The sequence below is a fragment of the Panulirus ornatus genome, chromosome 19 (assembly GCF_036320965.1).
Source record: "Panulirus ornatus isolate Po-2019 chromosome 19, ASM3632096v1, whole genome shotgun sequence".
Lineage (NCBI taxonomy): Eukaryota > Metazoa > Arthropoda > Malacostraca > Decapoda > Palinuridae > Panulirus > Panulirus ornatus.
Genome location: NC_092242.1, coordinates 7,205,965 through 7,223,278, shown reverse-complemented (window position 1 = coordinate 7,223,278; position 17,314 = coordinate 7,205,965). Strand labels below are relative to the sequence as shown.

Genomic DNA, 17,314 nt, shown 5'->3' with positions numbered 1-17,314 from the left:
CAAATAGGAGTTGGAAAGATGGAGGGGAAAAGATTTTACGTGATTAGGGCCTGAACATACAGGAGGGTGAGAGGCGTGCAAGGAATAGAGTGAATTTGAATGATGTGGTATACCAGGGTCGACATGTTGTCAGTGGACTGAACCAGGGCCTGTGAAATGTCTGGGGTAAACCATGGAAAGGTCTGTGGGGCCTTAATGTGGATAGGGAGCTGTGCTTTTGGTGCATTACACATGACAGCTAGAGAGTGAGTGTGAACGGATGTGGCCTTTTATGTCTGTTTTCCTGGCACTTCCTCGCTGAAGCATGAAGTAGTAGTGCTGTTTCCTGTGGGGAGGGGTGGCACCAGGAGTGGATGAAGACAAGCAAGTATGAATATGTATATGCATATACATGTATATGTTTTCACCTCCTTGGAGATATATGTTTATTCAATCTATTTCTTTAAAGTCCCAGAGTATAAAAAATTACCATCACATGGCATGGCAAATGTTACTGCTTCTTGTCACTGTTATTGAGTTATATCGAAACTTTAATGACCCATTTTGCAGGATGTTCAAAAAGCCCTTATCACATTAAATAGGTAAATATTTTTTTTAATTTTCCAAAGGAAGGAACAGAGAAGGGGGCCGGGTGAGGATGTTTCCTCAGAGGTCCAGTCCTCTGTTCTTAACGCTACCTCGCTGACGCGGGAAATGGCAAATAGTATGAAAGAAGACTACATGAATTACAGTAACAACAAAAATTCTATTTCTGACTTTTGTCAGATTTGTGATGACTGTTTACACACACACACACCTTTTCCTTGCAATTTTATACATCCTTTTGTCTTTTTGGTGTATTATACATACTGGATATACTTTTTCCTTCCTTTTCTCTCTCACTGATATGAAAGAGAAGATTATCTTTCATTTAATGCATAGCTGACAGTCCTCCTTTTTTCTTTTATGCAGACCCTACCCCTTGAAGTAAGTGTACTGCAGGTGTTCTATGTGTATGTACAACAGTATCCTGGCTCACAGTTAGGTGAATGCTGGGGACCTCTGCTGACTATGGTTAAGGAGGGAACATTGGCACTTTCTCCTCCAGCACAGCTTGTCCTGCTTGCTACACTAAATGAATTTGTTCAGAGGGCTCCACCACTGCAAGAGAAGAAGGATATAAAGGAACTGCAGGTATGTACAGGTGGCTGTTTATGTGGTTTTAAGTAACTGGATAATTCATTCCTCTAGATATAGATTTAAACATCGTTTCATACCTCTATTTCAGGGATGCACACTGATCCACGGTGGTGGCTGAGGTGGCAGTTTGCAATAATTTCTCCCCTCAAATAGTCATCCTTCAGCCATGCCAATGACAGCACATTTTCATGAGTTTTCTTGGAAGGAAATTGAGCTACGTTTAGCTAGATTTAGAGGATGAGGCATATGGTCCTGAACAACTTGACAGTGATAATTTGTGTTCAGAACTTGTGGAGAGTGATTTTATTGACACTGGCTCTTTTAGCATTGAAAAGTCAACCAAAATGGGGCAAGAGAAGGTGATTTTCCCAAAACCAGTGGCAATGTTGCAAAGCACCTGACAGCTGATAATTTTACATTTATGATTTTGCCATTATGAAAAAATTATCAGTGATTTTTTTCTTTCATGGAGATGGCACAGGCTGCTGAGGCCTAATCAAGGCCATCCCATTAGCAATTGGGGCCTGAACATGCAGGAGGGTGAGAGGTCTGCAAGGAATAGAGTGAATTGGAATGATGTGGTATACTGGGGTTGACTTGCTGTCATTGGACTGAACCAAAGCATGTGAAACTTCCATGGTAAACCATGGATAGATCAGTGGGGGCCTGGATGTGGATGGGGAGATGTGGTTTTGGTGCATTACACATGACAGCTAGATTAAGTGTGAATGTATGTAGCCCTCTTTTGTCTGTTTTTCTGGTGCTGTTTATTTATTTATATTATACTTGATTGCCACCTTATGCATCAATGAGGTAGCGCCAGGAGACAGATGAAGAATGACCCATCCACTCATATACACATATACATAAACCCCCATATACATATCAACATATACCCATATACATAAATGCTCATATACATATCAACATATACACAATCATACATATACACAGGCATATACATATATACTCAATGATATTCATACTTGCTTGCCTTCATCCATTCCTGGTGCTACCCCTAGCCCGAGCCAGGTATCCACTTTATTGATCTACCTCGTAGGGGTGGATGAACAGATGGGTTGACTGTGGACTGACTGCTTCAACCAGGATTAGAACCTTTGCCCATGAATGCGTCCCCGTTGGGAATGCTAACCGCTACTCTGATTATAAGAAATTTTTTTTTTTTTTTTTTTTTTTCCAAAAGAAGGAACAGAGGGGGCCAGGTGAGGATATTCCAAAAAAGGCCCAGTCCTCTGTTCTTAACGCTACCTCGCTAACGCGGGAAATGGCGAATAGTTTAAAAGAAGAAAAGAAGTTTAGATACAATTTATTAGAAACTAGAAAAACATGAATGTTTAAGGTAGGAAAGGAAACCTTAGTTTAGAGTTGAGGTTAAGAATATTTCACTGATAATCACAACATTTAGTCTCAAAAATATTTTGATACTTTGGCACTGCAATCTCCAGGAAGTTGATTTGCAGTTCATGCATATGATCAACATAATTTTTAGATTCTTTAGATTAAAAATTTAATGCAGACTAGATTTTGCCCATTCTTGCACCTTGTATCTATCTTGAATGTTTGCATTTGTCCACTATCATTTATTATTGAGGACAGAATGAAAGAATGGAGTGAAAGGGACTTTGAGTTATCAGGGCCTGCACATGCAGGAGGGTGTGAGGTATGCATGAGCTAGAGTGAATTGGAGTGATGTGGTACATAGGGAATATCTTTCTACCATTAGGCTGAACTAAGGCATATGAAATGGTAATGAGAAACCACAGAATTGTGTATGGGATTTAGCTGTGGAAAGGGAGTCCTTCTGTTTTTATGCATTATATCCGACAGCTAGAGAGTGGCTGTGGACAATGAGTGCCATTTCTTCTTCTCCTCCTGGCTCTACAGTTTGAGAAGAGAAGATCATTACATGACAGCATAGGCTTGGGAGCATATAGAAGGCATGATTAATACCTTAATACTGAAAGCCTATCAACAGTGTAGGTTCAGAAATATCAGATTTGGAGTTACTCCTAGGAACATACTAAAACGATGTCAAGGATAAACATACAAACATCCAGTAAAGAAATATGAAAGTTTTCTTGGTTCAGCTCCAGGAGACTTAAGAAACTTGCATTGAAGTCTGGCTGAAGTCTGTCCTTGATATACCTAGACTTGATGATAATAATATCAAGGAATTACATTAGCCCTGCCTTTCCAGCAAAATCCCATTGAAGGTAAGTAAGGTAAGTAAGTATTTTTAGTTGCCTTTTACCATATGAGTAGTTATCTTTCTCCCTAATCTTTAGGGATAATATAGAAATATATACAAAATAAAACAGTAAACATTGACTTCAGTTGTTTATTAGAAACTCATGCTCCAATTTAGCAGTAATCTTGAATGGTTTGGACCACATATTTTAGAAATATAGGTTTTTGATATTCTACATATATTTTTAGCTTGTCATGTACCATTCTACCTTCACTACCAGTTGGCATTTTTCACAGTTTTTGGAAACACCATTTATTTATTTTATAGAGTAGAATTTCTTGCAAGATTTGTATGTATTTCATTGCAGGAAGTGTCAAGCAAACTACTCGATTGCTGCAGTAACATTGCTGGGTCAGGACTCGAACAGACCACATGGTTAAGACGAAATCTCACTGTCAAGACAGAAAACACTGAGAAAAAAGAAGGTGTGAATGGTAAGATATCTCCATGCTTGTTTTCCTAAATATATTAATCTCATTTCCTGGTGTTGTCAGACTGCCTGCTTGAGGTGACATTGCAAGTGAAAAGTCACCTTTATCAAGGTTGTATTATCATCAGTTGACAAAACAGTATATCCCTATTAAAGGATTTATAGTTTCAAAGGAGTCCATTCTTCCCTGCTAGTGAGTATAGTGCAGCCTTAGAGCTGTATGAACCCCTGAAAAGGGGTCCTGGTGTAATACTAGGACCCTCTCAGACAGATTTCTTAGGGTTACATTGTACAATTTTATTTCATATATATTACTATATATATATTCATGCAAAGGTGAGTAATGTGGCAGTTGAGGGAATAATTGGTATACATGGGGTGTTCAGTGTTGTAAATGGAAATGGTGAAGAGCTTGTAGATTTATGTGCTGAAAAAGGACTGATGATTGGGAATACCTGGTTTAAAAAGCGAGATATACATAAGTATACTTATGTAAGCAGGAGAGATGGCCAGAGAGCGTTATTGGATTACGTGTTAATTGACAGGCGTGCGAAAGAGAGACTTTTGGATGTTAATGTGCTGAGAGGTGCAACTGGAGGGATGTCTGATCATTATCTTGTAGAGGCTAAGGTGAAGATTTGTATGGGTTTTCAGAAAAGAAGAGTGAATGTTGGGGTGAAGAGGGTGGTGAGAGTAAGTGAGCTTGAGAAGGAGACCTGTGTGAGGAAGTACCAGGAGAGACTGAGTACAGAATGGAAAAAGGTGAGAACAATGGAAGCAAGGGGAGTGGGGGAGGAATGGGATGTATTTAGGGAATCAGTGATGGATTGCGCAAAAGATGCTTGTGGCATGAGAAGAGTGGGAGGTGGGTTGATTAGAAAGGGTAGTGAGTGGTGGCATGAAGAAGTAAGAGTATTAGTGAAAGAGAAGAGAGAGGCATTTGGACGATTTTTGCAGGGAAAAAATGCAATTGAGTGGGAGATGTATAAAAGAAAGAGACAGGAGGTCAAGAGAAAGGTGCAAGAGGTGAAAAAAAGGGCAAATGAGAGTTGGGGTGAGAGAGTATCATTAAATTTTAGGGAGAATAAAAAGATGTTCTGGAAGGAGGTAAGTAAAGTGCGTAAGACAAGGGAGCAAATGGGAACTTCAGTGAAGGGCGCAAATGGGGAGGTGATAACAAGTAGTGGTGATGTGAGAAGGAGATGGAGTGAGTATTTTGAAGGTTTGTTGAATGTGTTTGATGATAGAGTGGCAGATATAGGGTGTTTTGGTCGAGGTGGTGTGCAAAGTGAGAGGGTTAGGGAAAATGATTTGGTAAACAGAGAAGAGGTAGTGAAAGCTTTGCGGAAGATGAAAGCCGGCAAGGCAGCAGGTTTGGATGGTATTGCAGTGGAATTTATTAAAAAAGGGGGTGACTGTATTGTTGACTGGTTGGTAAGGTTATTTAATGTATGTATGACTCATGGTGAGGTGCCTGAGGATTGGCGGAATGCGTGCATAGTGCCATTGTACAAAGGCAAAGGGGATAAGAGTGAGTGCTCAAATTACAGAGGTATAAGTTTGTTGAGTATTCCTGGTAAATTATATGGGAGGGTATTGATTGAGAGGGTGAAGGCATGTACAGAGCATCAGATTGGGGAAGAGCAGTGTGGTTTCAGAAGTGGTAGAGGATGTGTGGATCAGGTGTTTGCTTTGAAGAATGTATGTGAGAAATACTTAGAAAAGCAAATGGATTTGTATGTAGCATTTATGGATCTGGAGAAGGCATATGATAGAGTTGATAGAGATGCTCTGTGGAAGGTATTAAGAATATATGGTGTGGGAGGAAAGTTGTTAGAAGCAGTGAAAAGTTTTTATCGAGGATGTAAGGCATGTGTACGTGTAGGAAGAGAGGAAAGTGATTGGTTCTCAGTGAATGTAGGTTTGCGGCAGGGGTGTGTGATGTCTCCATGGTTGTTTAATTTGTTTATGGATGGGGTTGTTAGGGAGGTAAATGCAAGAGTTTTGGAAAGAGGGGCAAGTATGAAGTCTGTTGGGGATGAGAGAGCTTGGGAAGTGAGTCAGTTGTTGTTCGCTGATGATACAGCGCTGGTGGCTGATTCATGTGAGAAACTGCAGAAGCTGGTGACTGAGTTTGGTAAAGTTTGTGGAAGAAGAAAGTTAAGAGTAAATGTGAATAAGAGCAAGGTTATTAGGTACAGTAGGGTTGAGGGTCAAGTCAATTGGGAGGTGAGTTTGAATGGAGAAAAACTGGAGGAAGTGAAGTGTTTTAGATATCTGGGAGTGGATCTGGCAGCGGATGGAACCATGGAAGCGGAAGTGGATCATAGGGTGGGGGAGGGGGCGAAAATTCTGGGGGCCTTGAAGAATGTGTGGAAGTCGAGAACATTATCTCGGAAAGCAAAAATGGGTATGTTTGAAGGAATAGTGGTTCCAACAATGTTGTATGGTTGCGAGGCGTGGGCTATGGATAGAGTTGTGCGCAGGAGGATGGATGTGCTGGAAATGAGATGTTTGAGGACAATGTGTGGTGTGAAGTGGTTTGATCGAGTGAGTAACGTAAGGGTAAGAGAGATGTGTGGAAATAAAAAGAGCGTGGTTGAGAGAGCAGAAGAGGGTGTTTTGAAGTGGTTTGGGCACATGGAGAGAATGAGTGAGGAAAGATTGACCAAGAGGATATATGTGTCGGAGGTGGAGGGAGCAAGGAGAAGAGGGAGACCAAATTGGAGGTGGAAAGATGGAGTGAAAAAGATTTTGTGTGATCGGGGCCTGAACATGCAGGAGGGTGAAAGGAGGGCAAGGAATAGAGTGAATTGGAGCGATGTGGTATACCGGGGTTGATGTGCTGTCAGTGGATTGAATCAAGGCATGTGAAGCGTCTGGGGTAAACCATGGTAAGCTGTGTAGGTATGTATATTTGCGTGTGTGGACGTATGTATATACATGTGTATGGGGGGGGGTTGGGCCATTTCTTTCGTTTGTTTCCTTGCGCTACCTCGCAAACGCGGGAGACAGCGACGAAGTATATAAAAAAAAAAAAATATACATTCATGTATAGTTTGAGTTTATAAGACCAGATTTTTAAGCAAGAAATCAGGGGTTGACCTATACATGGGCAGTAGTTTCATTAGGTTGAAATCCATGCATGATGAGAAGGGCAAGGAGCAAATTTTAGCTTCAGACATGAAAAATGTTTACCAGTTACTGCCAGTAAACAATGGAAATATGTACCAGTTAGTGATTGAAAGTACTGAAACATTGTACCATGTACAAACTTGTCATATTTCAGGAAAATAAGAAGCTAGACAATGAAAGTATAAACACAGTTTCAGCATATGGTGATATTAAAGGCTGTTTAGAAAGGGCCAGTGCAAAGGCAAAGCCTCTGGAACTAGGTCTCTGCCTTATCAGCTAGACGGTATGTGTTTTTCGAATCATTTTCAGTTAAAAAACTTATATCAGAAGTTTATTTTACCTTTACTGTGCATGAATGAATATATTCCCAGAAATGAATAGTAGCTTTGCTGAAATGTGATGTACTTCAATGTAAAACAGGATAGAATACATAACGAAAACAAAAGACTTTGCCTAACTTTCCAGTGGTCAAGAGATGTTACTTGTTTTTTGATAGTTTTCTGTTAGAATACTGTTATATTACAATGATATTGTGTTCTTACTTTGTTTGATATAATACATTAACAGAAATGTAATATTTTTGCTGAAATGACGTATGTATTATAGTGGAAGTTGGGATGAAATCGTGATGAAAACAGTCGACTGTCACTTTCTTTCATCGTTCAAAAGATGTTTCTGTAATCACCTTTCAAATTGTTTTCAGTTTAAAAGACTTTTGTTACAATTGTATTCTATCCTAATTGATTTGAATTAAAATTTGAATGGAAATATACAATATTTTTACTGAAACTACCTGCATTTCAGTATAAAGTGCTGTAATGATAAATTGTAAGCAATTTGCCTTTAATGCTAAGTGTTTTAGGCTCAGCTACCCACAGTTTTTAGAACATAGAGTGTTTTTTAGTAAGGATTTTCTGAAATAAGTTTTATATGCCATAAAATATGGAGCTTTATACCATGATTTGTTGTTCTGTTACCCTCAAAAACTTGGATCAACCTATACATGAGTCATATCATAAATTGATGATTTCTTAGCCAGAAATCAAGGTTTGACCTATACACAAGATAGACTTATAGACAAGTGTATACGGTATGTAGATACCTAGTCAACCTCCTTTGTAAAGTAGTTTGTTTCTTATGATTAAAACAATTATTAAAGTTCATCTTTATTTGCATTTACATGTTAAGTGCTCAAGGTAAACTGTGATATAGCCTGTGGGTCTTGACTGGTATTGGTTACAGTACATTGTACATGACAACTATGCTGGAAATGAGACCATTGTTCATTGCCTTTGAATGCCAGCTTGTTAAGGTGGGAGTAGCATTTAGGAACCTTTACCTCCTAGCCTCAGAAGCCCTTTCAGTGAGGCGTCCACACGTCTCAGGAAGCAGGCCTCGTTCACTGGGTGGAAACGACCGTAGGTCAAAAATTACTGTGATGCTTTGTGTGTGTCTTTATGGGGGATGAGCACATGACAGTTGAGGGTAAGTTTTCATTGTCTACAGCATGGAAGTTGCCTTTGGGAATGAGGGGTCTTGTGATGTTGAAATGGTGTTCATGATATTGGAGATGTGGGTAAGTGTGCAGAGTGCAGAGAAAGGGTAACCCATTCATTTGTGGTGAGTAGAGTTTCAAATGAATGTATATCTGCTGGGGTATTATTTAAGACTGGGTTAGAAGAGTACTTGCATAGTGCTTGTGAGTTTATTTTGGTATGTATATATTTTGTCAGTGTTGTATTTGTTGGTGAGAATATAGTATAGGTTGTATGATTATAGATCGTTGAAGTGTGAGACAGGGTAAACTTTCATTCTCCTAAGAGGTTTATAGCTTGTTATGGATTAGTTTGGATAAGAAGGGTTTAGTGTTTCTGCAAAGACCAAGGTGGTAAGTAATTTGAGATGAGATTGAATTGGGAATATTTTTGTTTCATTATAGAGTTGTGGAATGCTTTTGGCTCTTAGTGATTGTTCTGAGTGATTTTTTTTTGTGGTTTGCAGCTTTGTTATATTGGCTTTTGACAAGATGGATGACCAGGCAAGTGAAGTGTAATTTGGGAAGAGTGGATGGATTGTTTGTTGAGGATACTAAGTGATTGGTTTTCTGTCCAAAATTTGGTGCCAGTAAGTGTTATAAGGACATTTAGTTTATCTTTAGATTTTGTTTTGATATTTGTGTTGTGGGGAGTGAATGTCATATATGTATCATATGTTGAACCCATTATTATTGGAACTTTGTTGGGTTAGATTGGATTTTATTCATATGAAAGGACTTTCACACTGCAGCCAATTGGAGATGATGGAAGGTCATGTAGGAAGAGATCAAAGAGGATAGAGAAAGAGCTGCTGTTTGGGGAACTCTTTTGTAGAGCTTGAGGATTTTTGCAGTGACTCCTTATGTAAATGGCTTGGCAGCAAGCTGTGGAGTTGGCTAACTATTTTTGTCATTTTTATGGAGGATGGTGTCAGGTATCTATTGTGTGAGGTGTTAGATGCTTTGTTGATGTATAGGATCAGTAATACTGCATGAGAGGGAGGTTGTGGCTGTTTAGACTATCTAGGACATGCCATGTGAGATTTGTGGGCAAGGGTAGTAATGAAGTGATTAATGTGTTGGGTGCCTTGTGATGCTGATGGGAATGGAATATTTTCCTTGAGTCTTTTTAGGAATTTGGATGCTGAAGACATCAGTGATACAGGATGGTAAGTGGAATGGGAGTTAGGTGGTTTGGGGGATTTTAGGATGTTATCAAGTTCCCAGATGAAATATTGTTAGTTCCATCATTATTTATAACCTCAGGACCCCTTTTATAGGGCTCCTGCTGCTCAAAACTGTGGTGCAGTCAGAAGCAGGGGTATGATTGCTTTCCTTTGGAACGAGAAGTGAATCAGTGAGATTTGACTCTTTTGTCAACTGCATCCCTTTTTAAAGTGATTTTTTCCAGTCATGGTGTAACCACAGGCAGATAGACTCTGATAACACCTCCAGAATAGGTATGTGGTACATAGTGCAATACAAGCAGTTGAGATGGATTTTGTGGATAGTGCCTATGAAGTTAAGGGAAACAGATTAGAATGAGGAATAAGGAAATCAGGAGACACAACATTGTAAAGGTAATGTTTGACAGAATAAAAGATGGAGGACTGTGATAGAATGACTGAAAGAGTAATTGTGGGTAAGGATAGAATAAGTAAATGGAAAGACATAGCAAGACCAAATGTTAAGTTGTAAAAATTGTGAGGAAATGTGGAGGTTTTACTGATGGTGAGAAAATGTGAGTGAAAGAATGTCTCACTGGAGTACTGTGAATGATTATGTTGAAAATGGTGTGTAGAGAAAGTTTTATCTTATCACCAAGTAGCATTAGCAGGAAAGTGTTTTTAAATCATTCACCCCTTTCCATCACTTTTATGCCACTTATTGACCCATGCAACAAGCTGTAATGTTTTATGCATTATAAGCAAAAACAGTGCTTAACCATGTATACAAACTCATATACCTAATTCAAAAACCATTTAGGATCCATGGAACTTTCATTACTTTCTCAACTTTCATAACAAAAACTTTTCATTGTACCTAATTTAAACTCAGCCCACACATCTCACTTCATTCCAAGACTCATGAAATTCTTCCTGCATTGAATTTCAGATGAATCAGCTTACAGTGTGGCAGCCCTCAGTGTCCTTGCAGAGCTACTAGCACCATTGCTGGATGTTTTATATGTCAGTGAAGAAAAAGACAAAGTTGTACCTTTGCTCACCAACATAATGGCACATGTTGTTCCATACTTGCGCAACCATTCGTAAGTTGTGGTAGTTTTATACAAGGATGCACCAGATTTAGATGTAGTAGATTAGTATTGTTAGTTTTCATGTGGTGTATTATTATAATTATTATTTTGCTTTGTCGCTGTCTCCCGTGTTTGCGAGGTAGCGCAAGGAAACAGACGAAAGAAATGGCCCAACCCACCCCCATACACATGTATATACATACATGTCCACACACAAATATACATACCTACACATCTCAATGTACACATATATATACACACACAGACACATACATACATCATTTTTTTTTTTTTTTTTCAAAAGAAGAAACAGAGAAGGGGGCCAGGTGAGGATATTCCCTCAAAGGCCCAGTCCTGGGGATAGGGGAGAAAGAATACTTCCCACGTATTCCCTGCGTGTCGTAGAAGGCGACTAAAAGGGGAGGGAGCGGGTGGCTGGAAATCCTCCACTGTCGTTTTTTTTTTAATTTTCCAAAAGAAGGAACAGAGAAGGGGGCTAGGTGAGGATATTCCCTCTAAGGCCCAGTCCTCTGTTATTAATGCTACCTCGCTAATGCGGGAAATGGTGAATAGTATGAAAGAAAAGAAAGAAATATTTTTTTTTTTTTTTTTGCTTTGTCGCTGTCTCCCGCGTTTGCGAGGTAGCGCAAGGAAACAGACGAAAGAAATGGCCCAACCCACCCCCATACACATGCACACACACACACACACACGTCCACACACACAAATATACATACCTATACATCTCAATGTACACATATATATACACACACAGACACATACATATATACCCATGCACACAATTCACACTGTCTGCCCTTATTCATTCCCATCACCACCTCGCCACACATGGAATACCATCCCCCTCCCCCCTCATGTGTGTGAGGCAGTGCTAGGAAAAGATAACAAAGGCCTCATTCATTCACACTCAGTCTCCAGCTGTCACACAATAATGCCCAAAACCACAGCTCCCCCTCCACATCCAGGCCACACACAACTTTCCATGGTCCACCCCAGATGCTTCACATGCTCTGATTCAATCCACTGACAGCACGTCAACCCCGGTATACCACATCGATCCAATTCACTCTATTCCTTGCCCGCCTTTCACCCTCCTGCATGTTTAGGCCCCGATCACTCAAAATCTTTTTCACTCCATCTTTCCACCTCCAATTTGGTCTCCCACTTCTCCTCGTTCCCTCCACCTCCGACACATCTATCCTCTTGGTCAATCTTTCCTCACTCATTCTCTCCATGTGCCCAAACCATTTCAAAACACCCTCTTCTCTCAACCACGCTGTGTTTATTTCCACACATCTCTCTTACCCTTACATTACTTACTCAATCAAACCACCTCACACCACACATTGTCCTCAAACATCTCATTTCCAGCACATCCACCCTCCTGCGCACAACTCTATCCATATCCCACGCCTCGCAACCATACAACAATGTTGGAACCAACATATATGTTTTTTATGTTTTATTTTGCTTTGTCGCTGTCTCCCGCGTTTGCGAGGTAGCGCAAGGAAACAGACGAAAGAAATGGCCCAACCCACCCCCATACATAATGTATACACACACACGCCCACACACGCAAATATACATACATATACATCTCAATGTACACATATATATACACACACAGGCACATACATATATACCCATGCACACAATTCACACTGTCTGCCCCTATTCATTCCCATCGCCACCTTGCCACACATGGAATACCATCCCCCTCCCCCCTCATGTGTGTGAGGTAGCACTAGGAAAAGACAACAAAGGCCCCATTCGTTCACACTCAGTCTCCAGCTGTCACGCAATAATGCCCGAAACCACAGCTCCCTTTCCTCATCCAGGCCCCACACAACTTTCCATGGTTTACCCCAGACGTTTCACATGCCCTGATTCAATCCACTGACAGCACGTCAACCCCGGTATACCACATCGATCCAGTTCACTCTATTCCTTGCCCGCCTTTCTCCCTTCTGCATGTTCAGGCCCCGATCACACAAAATCTTTTTCACTCCATCTTTCCACCTCCAATTTGGTCTCCCACTTCTCCTTGTTCCCTCCACCTCCGACACATATATCCTCTTGGTCAATCTTTCCTCACTCATTCTCTCCATGTGCCCAAACCATTTCAAAACACCCTCTTCTGCTCTCTCAACCACGCTCTTTTTATTTCCACACATCTCTCTTACCCTTACATTACTTACTCGATCAAACCACCTCACACCACACATTGTCCTCAAACAGCTCATTTCCAGCACATCCACCCTCCTGCTTACAACTCTATCCATAGCCCACGCCTCGCAACCATACAACATTGTTGGAACCACTATTCCTTCAAACGTACCCATTTTTGCTTTCCGAGATAATGTTCTCGACTTCCACACATTCTTCAAGGCTACCAGGATTTTCGCCCCCTCCCCCACCCTATGATTCACTTCCGCTTCCATGGTTCCATCCGCTGCCAGATCCACTCCCAGATATCTAAAACACTTTACTTCCTCCAGTTTTTCTCCATTCAAACTTACCTCCAAATTGACTTGACCCTCAACCCTACTGTACCTAATAACCTTGCTCTTATTCACATTTACTCTTAACTTTCTTCTTTCACACACTTTACCAAACTCAGTCACCAGCTTCTGCAGTTTCTCACATGAATCAGCCACCAGCGCTGTATCATCAGCGAACAACAACTGACTCACTTCCCAAGCTCTCTCATCCCCAACAGACTTCATACTTGCCCCTCTTTCCAAAACTCTTGCATTCACCTCCCCAACAACCCCATCCATGAACAAATTAAACAACCATGGAGACATCACACACCCCTGCCGCAAACCTACATTCACTGAGAACCAATCACTTTCCTCTCTTCCTACACGTACACATGCCTTTCATCCTCGATAAAAACTTTTCACTGCTTCTAACAACTTTCCTCCCACACCATATATTCTTAATACCTTCCACAGAGCATCTCTATCAACTCTATCATATGCCTTCTCCAGATCCATAAATGCTACATACAAATCCATTTGCTTTTCTAAGTATTTCTCACATACATTCTTCAAAGCAAACACCTGATCCACACATCCTCTACGACTTCTGAAACCACACTGCTCTTCCCCAATCTGATGCTCTGTACATCCCTTCACCCTCTCAATCAATACCCTCCCATATAATTTACCAGGAATACTCAACAAACTTTTTTTTTTTTTTTTTTTTATACTTTGTCGCTGTCTCCCGCTGTCTTACCTCTGTAATTTGAGCGCTCACTCTTATCCCCTTTGCCTTTGTACAATGGCACTATGCACGCATTCCGCCAATCTTCAGGCACCTCACCATGAGTCATACATACATTAAATAACCTTACCAACCAGTCAACAATACAGTCACCCCCTTTTTTAATAAATTCCACTGCAATACCATCCAAACATGCTGGCTTGCCGGCTTTCATCTTCCGCAAAGCTTTTACTACCTCTTCTCTGTTTACCAAATCATTTACCCTAACCCTCTCACTTTGCACACCACCTCAACCAAAACACCCTATATCTGCCACTCTATCATCAAACACATTCAACAAACCTTCAAAATACTCACTCCATCTCCTTCTCACATCACCACTACTTGTTATCACCTCCCCATTTGCGCCCTTCACTGAAGTTCCCATTTGCTCCCTTGTCTTACGCACTTTATTTACCTCCTTCCAGAACATCTTTTTATTCTCCCTAAAATTTAATGATACTCTCTCACCCCAACTCTCATTTGCCCTCTTTTTCACCTCTTGCACCTTTCTCTTGACCTCCTGTCTCTTTCTTTTATACATCTCCCACTCAATTGCATTTTTTCCCTGCAAAAATCGTCCAAATGCCTCTCTCTTCTCTTTCACTAATACTCTTACTTCTTCATGCCACCACTCACTACCCTTTCTAATCAACCCACCTCCCACTCTTCTCATGCCACAGGCATCTTTTGCGCAATCCATCACTGATTCCCTAAATACATCCCATTCCTCCCCCACTCCCCTTACTTCCATTGTTCTCACCTTTTTCCATTCTGTACTCAGTCTCTCCTGGTACTTCCTCACACAAGTCTCCTTCCCAAGCTCACTTACTCTCACCACCCTCTTCACCCCAACATTCACTCTTCTTTTCTGAAAACCCATACAAATCTTCACCTTAGCCTCCACAAGAAAATGATCAGACATCCCTCCAGTTGCACCTCTCAGCACATTTTTTTTTTTTTTTTTTGTCGCTGTCTCCCGCGTTTGCGAGGTAGCGCAAGGAAACAGACGAAAGAAATGGCCCAACCCACCCCCATACACATGTATATACATACGTCCACACACGCAAATATACATACCTACACAGCTTTCCATGGTTTACCCCAGACGCTTCACATGCCCTGATTCAATCCACTGACAGCACATCAACCCCGGTATACCACATCGATCCAATTCACTCTATTCCTTGCCCTCCTTTCACCCTCCTGCATGTTCAGGCCCCGATCACACAAAATCTTTTTCACTCCATCTTTCCACCTCCAATTTAGTCTCCCACTTCTCGTTTCCTCCACCTCTGACACATATATCGTCTTGGTCAATCTTTCCTCACTCATTCTCTCCATGTGCCCAAACCATTTCAGAACGCCCTCTTCTGCTCTCTCAACCACGCTGTTTTTATTTCCACACCTCTCTTACCCTTACGTTACTTAATCAAACCACCTCACACCACACATTGTCCTCAAACATCTCATTTCCAGCACATCCATCCTCCTGCGCACAACTCTATCCATAGCCCACGCCTCGCAACCATACAACATTGTTGGAACCACTATTCCTTCAAACATACCCATTTTTGCTTTCCGAGATAATGTTCTCGACTTCCACACATTCTTCAAGGCTCCCAGAAGTTTCGCCCCCTCCCCCATCCTATGATCCACTTCCGCTTCCATGGTTCCATCTGCTGCCAGATCCACTCCCAGATATCTAAAACACTTTACTTCCTCCAGTTTTTCTCCATTCAAACTCACCTCCCAATTGACTTGACCCTCAACCCTACTGTACCTAATAACCTTGCTCTTATTCACATTTACTCCTAACTTTCTTCTTTCACACACTTTACCAAACTCAGTCACCAGCTTCTGCAGTTTCTCACATGAATCAGCCACCAGCGCTGTATCATCAGCAAACAACAACTGACTCACTTCCCAAGCTCTCTCATCCCCAACAGACTTCATACTTGCCCCTCTTTCCAAAACTCTTGCATTCACCTCCCTAACAACCCCATCCATAAACAAATTAAACAACCATGGAGACATCACACACCCCTGCCGCAAACCTACATTCACTGAGAACCAATCACTTTCCTCTCTTCCTACACGTACACATGCCTTACATCCTCGATAAAAACTTTTCACTGCTTCTAACAACTTTCCTCCCACACCATATATTCTTAATACCTTCCACAGAGCATCTCTATCAACTCTATCATATGCCTTCTCCAGATCCATAAATGCTACATACAAATCCATTTGCTTTTCTAAGTATTTCTCACATACATTCTTCAAAGCAAACACCTGATCCACACATCCTCTACCACTTCTGAATCCACACTGCTCTTCCCCAATCTGTTTTGGTCGAGGTGGTGTGCAAAGTGAGAGGGTTAGGGAAAATGATTTGGTAAACAGAGAAGAGGTAGTAAAAGCTTTGCGGAAGATGAAAGCCGGCAAGGCAGCAGGTTTGGATGGTATTGCAGTGGAATTTATTAAAAAAGGGGGTGACTGTATTGTTGACTGGTTGGTAAGGTTATTTAATGTATGTATGACTCATGGTGAGGTGCCTGAGGATTGGCGGAATGCGTGCATAGTGCCATTGTACAAAGGCAAAGGGGATAAGAGTGAGTGCTCAAATTACAGAGGTATAAGTTTGTTGAGTATTCCTGGTAAATTATATGGGAGGGTATTGATTGAGAGGGTGAAGGCATATACAGATGATCCACTTATATATATATATTATATATATTATCCCTGGGGATAGGGGATTAAGAATACTTCCCACGTATTTCCTGCATGTCGCAGAAGGCGACTAAAAGGGGAGGGAGCGGGGGGCTGGAAATCCTCCCCTCTCGTTTTTTTTTAATTTTCCAAAAGAAGGAACAGAGGGGGCCAGGTGAGGATATTCCAAAAAAGGACCCAGTCCTCTGTTCTTGACGCTACCTCGCTAACGTGGGAAATGGCGAATAGTTTAAAAGAAAAAAGAAAAATATATATATATCCCTGGGGATAGGGGAGAAAGAATACTTCCCACGTATTCCCTGCGTGTCGTAGAAGGCGACTAAAAGGGGAGGGAGCGGGGGGCTGGAAATCCTCCCCTCTCGTTTTTTTTTGATTTTCCAAAAGAAGGAACAGAGAACAAGGCCAGGTGAGGATATTCCCTCAGAGGCCCAGTCCTCTGTTCTTAACGCTACCTTGCTGACGCGGGAAATGGCGAATAGTTTGAAAGAA

General features: G+C 41.2%; 1 protein-coding gene across 2 annotated transcripts in view; it reads left to right on the top strand.

Annotated features, from left to right (window-relative positions):
• The window catches only part of LOC139755360 (protein DOP1A), an 83,955-nt gene that overhangs the window by 27,337 nt on the left and 39,304 nt on the right, over window positions 1–17,314 (top strand). For both annotated transcript variants that reach the window (XM_071673538.1, XM_071673537.1), the window contains exons 13-15: window positions 952–1,173; window positions 3,756–3,882; window positions 10,663–10,816. In XM_071673538.1, the coding sequence (XP_071529639.1) occupies window positions 952–1,173; window positions 3,756–3,882; window positions 10,663–10,816 (503 nt within the window). The remainder of the gene's footprint in view (window positions 1–951; window positions 1,174–3,755; window positions 3,883–10,662; window positions 10,817–17,314) is intronic.